We start from the raw sequence: 17,183 nt of genomic DNA, 5'->3' as shown, positions 1-17,183 counted from the left end.
CAGTTTAATAGATGAAAGAAAGGGGGGTAGGGGGCGGGGGAGATAAATGACTCAAAGGTAATAACTCCCCACTTCCCATGAGTGGACCAATGTCCAGCCAGTCTCCAATCAACAGTGACCTTGGAAGCCAAATTGCCCCTCTTCTCCTCTACCTCAGGTTTTATTTCTGAGCATGATGCTATATCATGTGGAATATCCCTTTGGCCAGCTTGTTGCTTGTCCTGGCTATGTCCCCTCTCTTGTCCAACCCCAGCCCATTCACTGGGTGGGACAGTGGGGAAAAAGAGAGCTTCAACACTGCAAGCACTGTTCAACAATGGCCAAGGCATTGGTGTGTTATCAACAGTATTTTAGCCACAAATCCAAAACACAATGCCATATTGGCTGCTGTTAAGAAAGTTAACTCCATCCCAGCCAGACACAATACAGTCATTATGGTAACAAGACCGTACAGTCCATCCACTCCTTGAAACTTGAAAAAGAAACTCTGAAGGCTCTTTAAATGATTAAGTTTCTAGGTATCAATGTTCACAATATTCACAAAAGGAATAATGGGTATTAAAACATTGTTTGGCAATGTGAGAGCTACTGCTTGGGCTTAGGGTATGGTAGGATGGAACATCCAACTTGCCCATTCTTCTATGGTAACTGCTTGCATAGATGCTTTCATCCGTCTCCTCTCAGCACCTTGTAAAAAAAAGTGCGAGTAGCTTAAGTCCCAATTTAGTAGGGAGTAGGAGTGTGCACATGGACAGTTATGATAGAGTAGTTTACAGCTGATGAGATTACTCTCCATTTTACTCCACAGTAATTTTTTTTTCTTGTGCTCGTGGCATAAGACACCATATGTACTAATATAGTAATTCTGAAGTGCTTTACAAGTTTTGCAAATATATGGCTTGGGAGATGTTCCATCAGTCAAGCAAGAGGTCTGGCTGCTGCATAACCACATGCATAACAACAAGCATAAGCAGAGAAGAAGCTTTCCTTATCAAAAATGATTGCATGGAGAATTCTAGCAAGCTTTCTTATCAATGGCCTCTTGAAGCTGTGTTTATCTGGTTGAACAGTTCTATCAGTTTGTATGCTTTGTGCTTAAGTATAAAACCCTTGGCCTCATCTCAGCCTCAGACCCAGATCCTCTCCCAGATAAGGGTCTCAGCATTTGGTTAGCAATTCCTCATCTTTGGACTGTGCTCTCAAAGAAAAATATGAGCCCATAGCAAAAGAGGAAACTTCAGTGTCTAAGAAGAGAATAGTGCCTGACATTTTCAATCCCATGTCAGTATCTAACTTCAGGCACTGAAATTTGGAACATAAGTGGGATTTAAACTTACTTCCTTTATTAGCTTCTCACTAACTACAAGTGTTGTCCACACCAGAATTAGTGGATGAACCCCACTTTTAGGAATAAAATTCTCTTCATGTATTGTATGAGGTTCTTAGATGGCACTCTGTGTTCCTGCCTGTTAGGCTTTGGTAAGATTCACGTCCCGAATTCACTTTTTTTTCCCCACTCACCAGCGCTAATAAAAGCATTTTAGCAGAAATACCACTATTTTACAGGTTTAGCTAGAGTTCTGTGAAAAGGAGAGAGTTCCCAATCTTGACAGGTACTTACTGCTTACACCTGCAAGACCCACTAAAGGTTTCTCAAATTCTCATTTATCCAGGCATTTTCAGTTTAATATACCTTTGTTGGAACCAGGCTGATCTCAAAAGTATCTTATGTTGTTCCTGTCTTCTACCTTGGGAGATGGTCTGAATTACCCTGTCAACTGCAGAAATACTCAATATGCAGATCTCACCCTGTAGGTCAGAAATTTTGCTGAGATTGGCCAGCTGCTTTGTAATGTCTAGCCACCCTTTAGCACAAATAAGCTTTTGAAGCACTGAGCTTCCATCCGTGTTTCTAGATGGGGGTCTTGTTGACAAACACTAAGGCAAAAATTCTTCTGGAAAGTATTTTGAGTGTGTGCAATTTTCGTATGTGATTATGGAAGGGGAAGTATTTGAAAATCAGTGCGACACCTATTTTAAGCCTGAGCATGCTGGTAGCCTGCAATACCCTGTACTAATCCCAGTCTGGCATATTTGTCAACTGAATAGGCGTTTGATCGTAGCAGTAGTACAAAGCTCTGGACATGGAAATAGATACCACTGATTATATACATTTTAAAAAAAATACAACTCCATATAGCTTTGTCAGTGTATGCAATAATTTAATCTTCAGTACATGCTTGTCAGTGGCTTCAGAGTCTGTGCTGTCTTGTTTATCTATTTATCTAAAGTTTATAATGTCTTTGCTTTTCATTCTTCTCTGCAGCAATCCTGTTGGGAATCAGTGCAATTGTGTACATGAACACTCCGCGCTAGAGGATAACATACTGAGGTGGTCCTATCAGGTGTGGCATATTCCGTATTGCTTGGTGCTTGTATTGCTAGACATCTCTGTTCATTTTCTGGATTAAGCTGAAGTGAGGAGTTAAGGAAGAAATAGCAGCGAGGAAGTTGAGAAACTGTCCATTTACCATGTCTGCAACAATCCTGACTGCGTTTCTTGGGGTCACCAGGAACAATGGAGATGAGTTCTCTGTATACCTGAGTGACCTTAGTGTCTCTTCCAGTTTCCAATGACTCCGTAGTTCTTGGGAACCCAGGAGTTGTTATAACCATTAGAGGAATGGTTTATCTTGTTCTGTAACATGGCTGTTGGTGCCACGTGACTTAGATGGAAACTTTCTGTAAGACAACAATAGTTGTGCTGGAATTCCTTTAAAAATGGCGGGGAGGCAAATAAGCATGAAATTTTATTTCCTTGCTAAGCATGCTACTCTTTCAAAGAAAATGATAGTAATTCAGGGTAGCTCTCCTGCAGCCACAAGGAGTTTCGAACTATTGCATAAGAAGATTTCATTAAATTACTGTCTTTGTTCTGGATTACAGAATTTGATTCTTGTGGTTTATTAGGGATGGAGATAATCTTAGTTCACTTTAAGCTCCAATGAATTGCACATATATTACACTCTTTACATAATAATACTCATCTGATTATATGGTTGCCTATTCAGGATGCTTGGGGAAAGCTGCTAGAGTCTGCAAGGTATGATCAAAAAGATGACTTCACTGTTGTTCTTCAGCCTTCTTTCCAAGAAACGAATCTGTTGCTCAGACTGGTGAGTAAATGCAAGCTGCTCCATTCTTTCTGGATTGTGTCTGGTGAGACTGAGTGCAATATTCAGCTGGCTTTTTCCTGTCTAGGATGTATAATGCCAGAAGACAAGCATAGTCAGGTATACAGGACACATCTTGGCATCAGACATTGAGGTACTGACATTGGAGCTCAGTTCAAGCAGCATCATTCAGAGATCCTGTGTTTTTTGAATGGTACGTTCCTGGAGAAATCAACTCACAGAACATCTGTAGATTAGATCACAAGTGGCCAGAAACTGACAATGCTGCTAGTTTTTCTCTATCCTTGCAGTTATCCTTGCTCATTCACCCCTGATTATGCTTGTGTTTATTTGGAAACAAAGCCAAAAGAGGGTAACAAGAAGTATTTAAAAAATGGGTAGGGGAAAACAACAGCAGAGAGAAAAGATTCATAAACAGTATTGGAAAGTAGAATTACCTCCCTGCAAATACACTGAGATTAATGCAGTCTGGGATCCTGAAAATGAATTTTGTCCAGAATTTGTATCTAGTATAGCCAATGGCAAATATATATTGATAGGGTTGCCTGGAATGTCAGACATCCTTCACCACAGGTGGTTTTAAATGAGAGCTCAAAGGTTAAGGTTGTCTGAGACCTGGCAAAGGAGAGAGGAAATATGACTTCCTAGATAACGGCTTACTCAGCAAGGTATCAAAATCCAACATAAAACACTTGGTGGCTATTTGTATATTATGTTGGTGGTGAATCACGGTCCAGTTCCTAGGCATTGTAACAACTCCTTGAATGTGTTTTAATGCTGTTTCTCCCCTCAGCTCAGTATCAGAACAGAGTGGACTGTAAGAAGGAAACTTGTCTTCCGGGAAGTCTGGGGTCTGCTATGTTGCAAAATCTTCCTTTGCTGTTGGGTCATTTTGTGGCAGACTTGTTTTGTTGATGATTGGTCCACGTAAAAATGGCAGACTTACCTTTCATGACATGACTTTTTCTCTTAGTAAATTGCTGTTATTGCCTTCAATGCCGTCTTATGTCATAGTTACCTTCTTTGTTTCCCCTGATTTGTAATAGCAAGCCACCTGACCAGCAGGCTACTATGTGGATTTTCCAAACTCTTCAGTCCCTTTCATTTAAAAATAAACATGCCCTCTTAAGACAAACTCTTCATGCTTCCCCTTTTTTAACCCCTGTAAGTGTTAGCTAGAGGAAGCATTGTTTATTCCAAATTGTTCATATGATCACATCTGCAAGTTTCCCTGATGTCCGGTATGTCACTATAGTGATTGTTTTGTTGTTGCTCCAGTGGTGGTCTTCTGCTGACACTGTGGCTTGCTGCACTTGGTACAGACACTTGGTAGCAACTCCGCACTGTCTAGGCTTTGAGAAGCAGGGAGGGAGGGGAAGGAAGAAAGTAGGAAAGAAACATCTCGCGACTGCTATCCTCAGCTGTGCAGAGTCTGCTCTTGGATACTGCTGTCCCTTCATTGCTGCCTTATGGTGACAGGTACAGCAATCGCTTATAAGAACAGCATGTGTTCTGTCTTGACACGCCACCAGGAACTGAGATCTGCAACAAATGAATACCAGAATTATGATTATGATTCTTGTAGATATAAAAAGTTACTTTGTGAAAAGAGAATTTACGTGGCTGAATGTCTTATCTCTTCACACAAAGCATTTTTCACGGTCTAAATGCTTTCTCTTTCAGGACAGGGATGACTTTATCACCATGTCAAAGACAGAAGTGGAAAAACTGGAAGAAGATTATACTTTCTTGTCTGTGTGTCTCTGGAACAACATGGTGAGCAGTAGAACCACAGACACGGTTACTTACTGGTCTTAGTACAGAAGCTTAGTAGTAACTCCACACTAGCCAGGCTTTGAGTAGCGGGGAGGGGAAGGAAAGTGGGAAACAAACATCCCATGACTTCTATCTTCAGCTGTGCAGAGAGTCTGCTCTCTAGTAATGCTAAATGCCCTACATTTCCAGGACAAATCTTTCTGTTCTGTGGCTGCTACTTTCTCTGAAGAGCTTTTTAGAAAGGCTTTCAAAGTAGTCCTTCAGGTAGTCCCAGGGAATAAGAGAGCTGTGGCAGACCCTTTTGCTAGCCTCACCTCTTTGGCAGAGTGGCACAGCGACAACTGAGGCTTGTCGTAACCTGAGATTATAATGATTATACTCTTCTGTCTCATCTGTCTTGTGTCCATCCCACTCTTTACTGAGACTCACAGTGTTGGTTTCCTTATTAACTGTCATCTGCTGCTCCTGTTGTTCACAGTAAAAAGGCAATAGGCTGCCTTAATGAGCTCCCATTGCTTCTTCAAGAGTGGGATGTCCCACCTAGCTAAGGAAAGCCCATCAATGGCCCCTTCCAATGGGGGAGAGAGGGTGTCTGAAAGAAATATAACCTGTCTGACCCAATCAAGCTTGAACACAATGTCCAATTCTGCAAGAGGCTGTTTCCTTCTGCAGAATTGAGCTGTCAACACACTTTTTTACACATTTGTATGTGTAACTGAGTGTATGCACATACAGCTGGAGCAGTTTGCATTTCAAAATTAATGATGGAGACAAATGAAAGAGTGGGAGTTACCTTCCAAAATGAATGAGATTTAAATAAAAAAGCAGGCACCTGGTTTTGTACTCACCAGAGCAAAGCAGAATTTTATTGCTTAGTGCATATTATGTTTGGCTATGCCCTGGTACCAGTGATTTTGAATAAGATGTTGATATAACTGTTCCTTCTGGCTTAGAAACGCTCAAAATTTTCTTTTATTCTAATAAACTTCTTATACCACATGGTTATAAAATACACAATGTTATTTTAACAAGAATAAAAGGAATTTGCATGGCCAATTAAGTTAAATTTAAGATAAGACTTTTTGCTTGTTTTGCAGTGCATGTGGTGTTAAGCTTTTCATTTGATAGCACCAACTATTTCTGCTACTGTCTGAAGCATGAATGAAATAGGTCTATACTGCAACTGCCTTTTAGATAACCACGCTTAAAAACAAATCCATACAGACTGATGTGTTCTTTCTTTTTATGCTAATTCTGGCAGTAGTAATGCTATTGTAGTGTTGACCATAGAATGTCTTGGGTTGGAAGGGATCTTAAAGATCATCTAGTTCCAACCCCTCTGCCATGGGCAGGGATGCCACCTACTAGATCAGGTACCCAAAACCCCATCCAACCTGGTTTTGAACACCTCCAAGGATGGGGCTTCCACAGCTTCTCTGGACAACCTGTTCCAGTGCCTCACCATCCTCTGAGTGAAGAACTTTCTCCTAACCTCTAATCTAAATCTCCCCTCTTTTAGTTTAAAACCATTCCCCTTGTTCTGTTGTTATCTGCCTGAGCAAAATGTTGCTCTCCATCTTTTTTATAAGACCCCTCTAAATATTGAAAGGTCGCAATGAGGTCACCCCAGAGCCTTCTCTTCTCCAAGCTGAACATCCCCAGTTCCCTCAGTTTTTCTTCATAGGAAGGGTGCTCCAGCCCCCTGAACAACTTTGTGGCCATCCTCTGGACCTGCTGTAGCAGCCCCATGTCCTTCTTGTCCTGGGGGCCCCAGACCTGGATGCAGCACTCCAAGTGGGGCCTCACAAGGGCAGAGTAGAGGGGGTCAATCACCTCCCTCCACCTGCAGGCCATTCCTCTGCTGATGCAGCCCAGGATGCCTGCAAGCACGCACTGCTGGCTCATGTCAAGCTTTTAGTCCACCAGAATCCCCAAGTCCTTCTCTGCAGGTCTGCTCTCAGTAAGTTCTCCCCCCCAAGTCTGTGCTCTTGTCTGGGATTGCCCTGACCCAGGTGCAGCACCTTGCACTTGGACTCGTTGAACCTCATTAGGTTCACGTGGGCCCACTTACCTAGCTTGTCCAGGTCCCTTTGGATGGCATCCCTTCTTTCTGTTGTATTGACTGCCCTACTCAGATTGGTGTCATCTGCAAACTTGCTGAGAATGCGCTCGATCCCACTGTCTATGTCACTGGTAAAACCATTAAATGTAATAATTTATCAAAGATATTAAACTAATCATTTAAGGAAGTAGAATTTACAAGAAAAAGCCCTTTATTCAACCAGATGACATAGCTAGAAAAATTTTACAGTCACTCTAATAAAAGATATCTATGTATGTCTGCCACTTTAGATAGTTAGTAGGAGACAGAGTTAAAAGTTGATCAGCTGTTGAGGCTTCAACCTTGAACAAACGTGCTGCATCCAGTTATCTTTTTTGCTGTTATCTGTGACACTCCTCATACTGATGTCAAAGTTTCTTTCTCAGTTCTTCTATTATAAAGTAGATGCAATGACAAGATTCATGTTGGCTTCTTTATCGTTGTTTTGCCTTAGTCTCATGAAGTAACTAGCTTCGCTAACTGAACAAGCAAAGTAGACACTGAAAGTCAGATTCTTGTAGTCTGACTTTAAAATGTTCTATTTCTGTCAGTTCTATAAGAAACTGGGTGAGTTACTTAAACTGCCCATGTCTTGGTATCCCCATCAGTGGTGGTGATATTTACAGAGATCACAGTTACTACTTAAACACAATCTCTAAGACTATAGAAAGAGGTGGCATTTCTTCCACAAATATTAACCACTATAAATATTAAACCTAGACAAGACCAAATCACATGAGCTATGAATGGCCTTTTACATCTTTTTAGTACAGTATTTTCATCATCAATTTTTTGAAATGAAATGCTGTATTTTTCTTAACTAGTGCAGAAAATGAATACTTCTGATGAGAGAGCTCAGAGTGCTGCCAGGTTGCCAGCCCATTTTGTGCCTCTCCAGAAGGAATTGTTTGTGGCCAACTGAACCAAGTTTGTCAGAATTTGAGTTTCGTCTAAGTACATCAGTAGATCAGACTGATCTATTATGTTTTCCAGAGCTTATCAGTTGGAAACTGACCTCCAGGTCTGAGTAATGTCCATCTCTCTTTCCAAACCATGCAATTATCAGGTTTCATGTGCTTCTAATGATTTTCACTTTTTTTTTTCTAAATATCCTATAAATCTTTTCTTTCTATGGCCATTTGCTGTCCAACTTTTCTGATTTCAATTTGTGCAAAATGTCAGTGCTAGGCATCTTGAATATTCTTTGCAAGGAGTTACAATAATATCATCCACATTCTGAATCAGCTATATTGCTTCGTCAAAACCTAGGCACTGAAGAAGGGGAGAGGGCCCCTTCTTCAGAGAGAGAGAGGATTTCTCTCCTGAAGTTTGATAATTATTGCAAACATGCTCAGTTAATCCAGCACTGGTTTCTCTTTTGTGCCCTCTCAAATTCTCACGCTTAGCTGGCAGCAAATTCCTTCTGTCCCTTCAGATATGGTTTTTCTTGGCAGTTTCTGCTGTCAGAAGAGCCTTCTTTCCCTGTGCTCCATTTTTTTTTCTGTGCACATTTCCTCATTTTCAACTACCGGATTTAGTTTATTTCAGTGTTTTTTCTTCAGTGTGAAGTGGCCCCTATAGAGAGGGGACAATCTGGATGATCTGGAGGAAGAACAAGATGTGCCAAAGCCACGTGTTGCTGTTGGTTTGAAGGAACAGTGGTGTTCTCTTAACAACTCCTTTTTCCTTCTGCTTTCCATCTGCCTCTCTTTAGTGGAATTTTCTTAGCACAGCTGGCAATTATCAGAAAGGTACTTTCCTGGGTAGGTTTCCTTAGCTGGCTTGATGTTATTCTGCCATTTTAGAAAAGCAGATGGTATGAAAGACGCTTTCAGTGTAAAAAGCCCACTGGCAAGTGTCCTTATCCAATAAGGCTCACTCTCACTATTCTTTTCAGTGGAGCTAATAGTTTATGCTGACCGTGTAACGTTTAAAAACAAAAGCAAAAAAACCCTGTTGGGAACTGTTAGGAAATCAACATCATGATTTATTGAGCAGCAAACAGCAGAATGAGGAAGTGCCTAAAAACTGCTTTCAGAGTGTTTCTCTCCTCCTGCTTCTGCCGGGCTGTCCTTATATTGACATATGTCGTTACGTTGTTTTGAGGCTTCATACCTGCCTCTTCCTTGGAATGATTAACTGCTGCTTGGACAAAGGGTAAAACCTTGAAAATCTAGCGGCAATTGGCAGTAGCACTGGACTTCAGTCCAGCTGAGAAGAAGCTGAGCTGGTATGTGCTAAAGACTTGTTTTAGGCATAGCTGGATATTTTCCTGAAACTTTCCTAGTTATCTAGGAGCAATGCAATTCAAATGCTAAGCACATCAGAGAACAGTCAGCTAAATGACATTGGGTAGTTAGGAAGGGCTGAGAGAGGCTGTTTTTGTGGTAAACATTAAAGCTGTCAAGTAAACAGTGTCTGATTAATTTTGGCAAACGCCTACAACTTTATCTGGGGAAATATATAAGAGGGCAATGCTCCTCTCATGTGCGTAAAGAACTTGGACAAGAAGCTCTTGCACTTGTGTCTGGCATTCTTTTGTGTAACAAACGAGGCCACCAGAAAACATCCTGCAACCCAGAGAGAAACAAACTGAAACCAGGCAAGAACCTGAAAGGGAACAGTACCTGCATGAGGCTGCACCTGTCTCTCTTCTGCACTCGCTGGTTTACACTCACTTAGAAACTGCTGCAGTTCCAGAGCAGACCAGCCCCTAACCTGCTTTTATGACAGACATTCTAGGATTCAGGGTAGGTTTTGGCTGAGCACAACACATACTCAGTGCCTGACTTCCTATAATCAGGACCTCAGGACCTTGCAGCTCTCCTGCATAGGAACTGTTGGTTTTTCCTGGGAGAACAGTGTCTCTGAGCAATCTGGAACAATTTGCTTCCTGGAGAAATTCAGTTCTATCACCCAAGAACATACAAGTGTCTAATGCTTATTTGTAATTCATTCCTAGCCATGAAATACCACTTTTGTCCCACGTTCTGTAGGGTGATTCTGTGCTGGCAGAATATTTCCTTTTAAGAATGCTGTTAAACAGCTATTTTATTTTTTGTCCTGTGAGGATGGGAAAGTATCAGTGTCCAGTGTATCTTCTCTCTGGGCTTCATTATTTTGCATATTTCAAGGATATTCCTTTTATTCATCTTTCAAAAGCAAATACAAACTCTATTCTTTCAAGTGCTAATTTGAACGAATCTGACTTTGTAATCCTCTTCCCTATTTTTCTGTTGTTTTTTTTTTTTTCAATGTTATCTTCATTGATGGAACAACCAAAATAGAATACTACATCCCTGCCCAGAATATATCAGTGACGTCAAGCCTGTTACTGCTGCATTTTTCAATGCCTTCAGTCTGGTTTCTTATGTAGTCTGCTGCTTCTGGCAGCAGCTGCTGGTAGTGCAAGCTGAGCAGAGATTCACTGAGGAATTTAAAACAGAGACCAACTCCTTTGGGTGTGACTGCAATTTAATTAGCTCCCAGCAAGGTGCATGAACAGGTGAAGTGATTCTTCATGGTATTTACCACATTGCGCTGTTAGTACTGAGTTATGAATTATGGAATAATTTTTTTTATCTCTCCATCTTGTTGGAAGGTAAACAAAGGCCAGCAAATGTAAATATTATCAAGCCTCTGTGCAGAGTTGGAGTGCACCTTTTGCTATTGTGTAGTATGTGTGTAAATATAGATAAAAGAAACAGTTCTGGAAAGTGGGATAAATTAGGAAGGCTTTAGCTGAGTGAGTTACAGCCATTACAGGAGTGATCTTTGATTCATTCCATGTTTCTGACTGCTGTCAAATGAGTTTGCAGCTTAAAGAGTACATGAAGGTAGTGTTCACAAGACAGAAGGAAAGGGTTAATGAAACACGAATGTATCACCAACTAGATTATTTTTAGTTTTCCATTTACATTAGGGATTTTGTACTTTCTCCTGAGCTAAAGCAGTGTGGACTTCAACAAGCCCTCAGTGTATAATCTGAGTCGGAGCTGAATTTTCTCAAAAGTTTCAATAATATCATTTTTACTTCAAAGTTTCAGTCAGTTGCTTTTCTTCCCGCACAAAAGTCCACGTGTTCCCTCTATAGATTAATATATAGTAAACTGTAGAAAGCTGAAGAAAGGTTTCCCAAGCATGCCTTTTTCAAATGTTAGTGAGCATGGCTTTCACAGCCTGGGAGCAGACAAAAAAAAAAAAAAAAAAGTAGTTGAGGCTTGTGTGGATGGACAGGATGCTGCAAAAAGTTGTTACGTAGTAGTGGATCTGTGATAACTCCCGCTTTGCCTTCACATACCCAGCCCAGCTGGAAAGTAACAGTGACTTGTTAGTCACAGCAAGGTAAGAACTGCATTTTGTAAAAGGAGAGAATGAATCATGAAGGTGGTTGGAGCTATACTTTTCCTAGAGCATGTCCACAGTTATTGCAGTTGAGCTGATAAAAAGCAACCCGAATGCAAGCAATCAAATGCTGTGGTATGAGATCAATGCCTGCTGGCCAGCATTCCCAAGAGCAGAGTTAATGTGTGGATGGTTGCTTTAATGATGATGGAATGACAGTCTGATCATGAGAGAGGCCTTGTTTTCCGATCCTAGATTTTGTAGGTATGCGTACGGTATGTTGCATGTAGATTAATCATAAGCAAAGCAAGTTTTTAATATGTATTAATGTGATGGAAAATGCGAGACGCTAGAGCCTTTGAGTTACTGCTGCTCTCCCATCCCGCCCCTGCACAGCACGAGTACAAGTCCTGTGTTCTGTCCCTTTCCAGATGGAGCCAGTTGGGCAGAAGAAGCCTTATGATTTCACAGAAATGCTTCAGATCCAGTGTCCATCTCAGGTAAAAGGATTTCCTTATTACTATGAGATTTTTATTTACTCTTTGCAGAATTTCCAAGCTTTCAAATATTGTTGTCATCTTCTGAATTTCTTAGAAACACGCACTTCCCAAAGATACTGCACTGCTAAAAATTTAACATTCCTAAAACTCATTGACACAGAGTCTTTGTTCTATTATGATGAAACTCTGAAAGCTAGAGCTCTTGACAAAGTTTGGTTAAATCACATTGCTGTGTCAGATAATTCAGATTAGCTGACTTTTGAATAAAAATAATAATAAATTGTGAATAACGAGTAAAGCATTATCAATATTAAAAACTGTGTCAACAATAAAATTTAATCCATACATTTTTCATCCTTTGACTTTTCTGTGACTTGACTCTGTCTTCTGTCAGATTTAACTATGTTAGTACATGAAACTGTCAATAACCCAGTAGTGTCTTCAAGGTCTGAACATCTCTGAGGTTCAAAGAACAGGTTCTTGAATGTTTTTTCATTTAAGCACTGACTTCAATAATTTAATAGTGATAAAACATTACTGGCATCAAAAAGCTTCACTGAACAGCAATTAAAGCATCAAAGACATTGAATTATCTGTTTTGTCTGATGTTAGGTTTGATGCAAGAGGCAGTGCTGTGCCTAGGGCATTTCAGGGCTTAATTTTCAGGTCTAACCTGGCTTACTTCCACCAGTACAATTTCATTCAAAAATAAATATTGTATAGATTTTCCTCTCATGGAAAACATATCCAGAAGAAGGTAACATCAGCTGACTGTTTTCACTACTGTTGGTTTTAAAATAACAATAATAAAAATAATGCTCTTACTTCTGCAGGAAAATCCATATTTCTTCACGTACAAAAATAGTAATTACTCATCTACCCCAGAGACATCAAACATCAAAGAAAGATCTCAGGTACAGTAAAACTGTTTACAGCAAATGGACTAAATGTGTTCCAGGGAGTGGGGCAAGTGGGTGGAATTGTGTTGGAGCCTAATTAAACAACGTTACCTGGGAAAACTGAATAAAAAGCTCTGCTTCTATGCTCGACTAAATAGTCGGTCAGACACTTAATAGCACATTTTATCCTTGATGGATTTTGTAGAGTATAACTCAGGGTAGAGGTCTTCAGCCAACCTATATTAAGTCTTGTATTCACTGTTAAGAATGTTTTTTAAATGGATAACAATATTAAGTTCCTTGGGATAAGAAGACAGTGGAAATGGGGCCCTTTAATTTTACTGAGGAAGAAACTAGATCAGATTGGTGTGACGCTACTGTGTGGGTTCAATTTTGTCTAGTTTACCCTGTAGCAAAACTAAAGAAACAAGTGTTTTTTGTTTTGTTTTATTTTGTTTTCTGAGATAGTTGCAGAATAGCTGTGCAGAAATAAACAGACATGATATTTTAGTCATAGTCCTCTGATTCTGAGCAGAACTTGGTACTCCTAAACAGCTACAAAGGGAAGGCATAGTGTTCATCTTCATGCTTCAAAACACAGTGTCTGGACTACATCTGCACTTAAAGTGGACTATATGTCATTGGAATAGTAATGCATATCCCTCCTCTCGTTTTAATGCAACTCCATCTGTTTGCTAGTTACTAATGGCGCATAGACCTCTGCAAGGGGCATACAATACCTACCAATCTGATTTTAGAAATAGTTACGGTGTAGGGGAAGAGAAGAAAAGGTGTGTGTGTGTGGGGGAGATAAAGGTGAACAGTAGGGCAAGACAAATGCCATTTCCATAGCCAAGTTAGCATCCTTGAGGAGTGCTCTAGAGAGATACGGAGCAAATGCATGTCCTTGGGTCATGTGCCACTGTTTACTCTGGTGTACCAACGGTCATCCTTCACTAACAGTAAACTGTGGGGGTGTTTCTGTCAGCAGAAGAGATGGGAGAGCTGAAGTAACACTACCCATCTGGATGGGTACTGCAGGCCTGGTACTGCCCAGCCATAGCACTCACTGTAGGCCTACAGCGCCGTCCAACGGCATGGCCATCATGTTGTAGGGCCACACTTCTAGAAGGCAGGCTTGTGGCCTGCTGGCGAAGGTATGGTTTGATGTTGGGGTATTCTGGTGATGTTCAAGCAGACTTTCACAAAAGAATGCGAGCTCAGTTAGATCAGAGTATGGATGCACAAACAGTTGCTTAGCTAAACGTAGCATGGTGCAGAGTATGAAATAAGTGGCCCTAATAGTACGCAAGAGCAGTGCTGCGTTGACGTGCCCATGCAATTTGTGAGCAGTCCGAGCTTGTCTGCCTTCAGAGGGTGGTTTTTGGCATGGCTTGAGGAAAGGCTGAGCTGTGTGGATATGCACAAAGTATTTGGAGGAAGTTCCTTAACATAATGCTCTGAGACATAAATGGTTCATCATGACCAGAGCACGATGAGTCTGGTGTAAAGTCTTTCACTGTCTCTTCCTAGGAGAGGAGTTATGGAACAAATGTTCCTTGTTTCAACCAGAGTCCCTCCGATACAGTTCCAGTTTCAGGTACGGTTTTATGCAATTTTATTGTAGAGCCACTTCACTTGATGGTAGAAGGGGAGCGGGAACTGTTTTTAGTTAGAAAAGGTACATTTTTCTTTGAAGCAGTGCATTCTATAGACTGTGATTTAAAAATCCTCTGGATCAACATAAATAGTTGTATAGCAAGATGCAGGTTTTCCCTTAGGGACAGTGAAAGCTTATGCAACTGCACCTTCCACGTGCAAGCAAAGAAATGATAATGGAAAAGCCAGGAAGTTGTCAGTGCAGAGAGCCACATAGAATCCTGTCCCAGGTGTGTTTTGTCTTCTCTCAGAAGCTATGATGATAAAATCACAGCCCTGTGCTGGTACTGGTGCTGTGCCTGCCTTTCAGTGGTTCCCACCAGTTAGAGGGAACTTGAGTCAACACAGATGTAAGACTGATACCTTACTGCCTCCCTTGTCAGTGTAGCTAATGTAAAACTAAGGTACCAAGAATTCTTTGGATGACTGTCAGTGTCATTCTGAGCCGATGTCATCGTGTATTAAAATACTGTCTTTGTAATGCTTTATGCTCATCCTAAAGACAAGTTCTGATAACCATCACAATTTGAAGTTTTCTTTATTTCCTCCTTCCCTAATGCTGCTTTTATTTTATCAGTTCATAACTTGAGACCAGCAGATATTCAGGTGATTGCTGCCCTGGGAGATTCACTCACAGTAAGTAAAGATCATTGGATAACCAGCATTAAAACAAGCAATGAAAGAGCACTTCTGAATTTTAATCCAAGAGAGAATGCATATAATTATGCCCTATTGGGCCAAACAGTTTTTGCATACTCTTTTCCATACTTCCTTGACTGACTGGCAATCAGACCATGGGTCAAATGTGTGCATGGTTCCCATTTAAATTCCACAAGAGTGCTGAACAAGAAAGAACTCTAAGATTAGATTGTACAGCAGCAAAAACACCTTACTGGAGTGGACTTGTAGCATGCTTTTCCTTATTGACTCTACACAGCTCTCAAGGTGTTGGCCTTCAAAACCATTAGTAAGCAGCATAAATAGAAAGAAAAAAAATCTTCAGCTAATGTGTATATGTATGATAATACCGAAGTCTATAAAGCCATGTCCACCTACACTGACTAAATATTTGAGTAAAATTATGGTAGATCATGAGGTGTAATAAATAACTTACATAAAGAATCTTTTAGCATCATTCCTATAACTACATGAAAGGTTTACTCCTAGACTGACGGTGATTCTCCAATCATTGATAACAGCTTCATTGCACAGATCATAATTCAAGCTTCTTATTTCTGTAGTAATTACTACATTAAACTCTTGTAATCCCTTTTCCTGGGGAAACTGGGAGAAGGAAGACAAAATCACTGTACCAAGTTTTAATGTGACAAACATTACAATAAATTAATAATTCAAGACCATTGCTTTCTTATTTATTCTTTATGCAAATTTAGAGTTATATGAACATTTTGAACACACTCAACCAACTTTGCCTCACTTCTTCTAATCAAAAATTTGACAGAGGAGGGTAATTCACTGGAGCAGAGTTGAAATACCCTTAGCCCTTGATTCTCTTGAGAACAAAGATCTGTTATATTTTGGGAAGATGATGTAGCTTGACTCGTTAACATCCCCTTTAATTACTTTCACTAGGGTCAGTCAAAGAACTAGTTACTGTAGCAGTTCTTATTTTCTGAAGGTGAACTCCACTTCTCTGCTTCCAGGCAGGTAATGGGGCAGCATCCAAACCCCATGACGTTCTGGATGTCCTGACTCAGTACCGAGGTATTTCTTGGAGGTGAGTCCCAAGAATTCCCACCAATGGGAGGGAACCCCTTTTCTTGGAGTTATGATACGTATACCTGATTTTAGGTAACAAACGGAGACTAGTGGAGAGCAAATTTGACTACAGTTTTACATGGAGACAGATGGTTGTGTTTTTACTCATGTCAAATACAATATTCAAACTAGCAGGTACCTAGAGTACAATATAGTGTGGCTGGCATCAGCCTGTATACATAGATGAAATGGGGTCCTCATCAAGATGGCCCCTTTCTCCTCTCATTGTTGCAACAATTGCAAAGGGGGCTTCTGGAGCTCATTGCACCACTTAGGCGTTCTGTGTTTGTCTCTGCTATTTCTACTGTTTGTCTGCTCTTCCCCATTATAGCCTATGTGACCTGTTTGTCTCAGTTAAAATCAGTGGTCTACAAAAAGGCAGAATGTGATCTTTTTCCTGCTGCTATTTCATGCATAGTCTCTATTTCCTTTACCCTTTCCCAATATTGCTTACATCACTCAGAACAGCTTATCAATTGGTACAGAATCTTACTTATGCAGCACTTTAGTAGACAGGTCCAAAAGCTATTCTGAAGAAAGATAATCATGTTCACCTACTAATTTGCAAGTGTATGACTTAACACCAGGCCTGTCAGGCTGATTTTCTGCTCATCATTTCATACTCATTTGAGAAACTGAAGCTCTATAGAGGTTTGAAGAGGTACTAGAACACCTCAAAATATTCTGTTCCAAATTAAAGGGGTACTAGAGATGAGTTGTAAGTACAACTTTTAAGATTTTGATCTTTAATAATATTCTATTGATGTTTTTGGAAAAAGAGTACAAGCTTCCCCTATAGTGTAAGGAAGGGTAAAGAGTGCACAAGATGGTGAATTTTACCAATCTAGTAGTATTCTTCCAGCTAAGTGAGATTGGGGTGGGGAGTTGGGAGGTAGGAAAAGTATTGAGTGTACTTATCTCTTTGAAATAT

The 17,183-nt window shown here is 40.4% G+C and overlaps 1 protein-coding gene across 13 annotated transcripts in view; it reads left to right on the top strand.

Annotated features, from left to right (window-relative positions):
* Positions 1-17,183, top strand: part of PLB1 (phospholipase B1) — a 103,730-nt gene that overhangs the window by 31,392 nt on the left and 55,155 nt on the right. For 12 of the 13 annotated variants that reach the window (XM_080588218.1, XM_080588221.1, XM_080588223.1 and 9 more), the window contains 8 exons: positions 2,327-2,405; positions 3,072-3,176; positions 4,878-4,970; positions 11,847-11,915; positions 12,749-12,829; positions 14,348-14,414; positions 15,051-15,109; positions 16,138-16,211. In XM_080588218.1, the coding sequence (XP_080444344.1) occupies positions 2,327-2,405; positions 3,072-3,176; positions 4,878-4,970; positions 11,847-11,915; positions 12,749-12,829; positions 14,348-14,414; positions 15,051-15,109; positions 16,138-16,211 (627 nt within the window). Of the gene's footprint in view, positions 1-2,326; positions 2,406-3,071; positions 3,177-3,269; positions 3,388-4,877; positions 4,971-11,846; positions 11,916-12,748; positions 12,830-14,347; positions 14,415-15,050; positions 15,110-16,137; positions 16,212-17,183 lie in introns of those variants that run through there. The other variant, XM_080588220.1, reaches the window with a different exon arrangement.

This window comes from Anser brachyrhynchus (assembly GCF_964034855.1).
Source record: "Anser brachyrhynchus genome assembly, chromosome: 3".
Taxonomy (NCBI): domain Eukaryota; kingdom Metazoa; phylum Chordata; class Aves; order Anseriformes; family Anatidae; genus Anser; species Anser brachyrhynchus.
The sequence above is the reverse complement of the archived record's forward strand: the minus strand, read 5'-3'. Positions and strand labels throughout refer to the sequence as shown.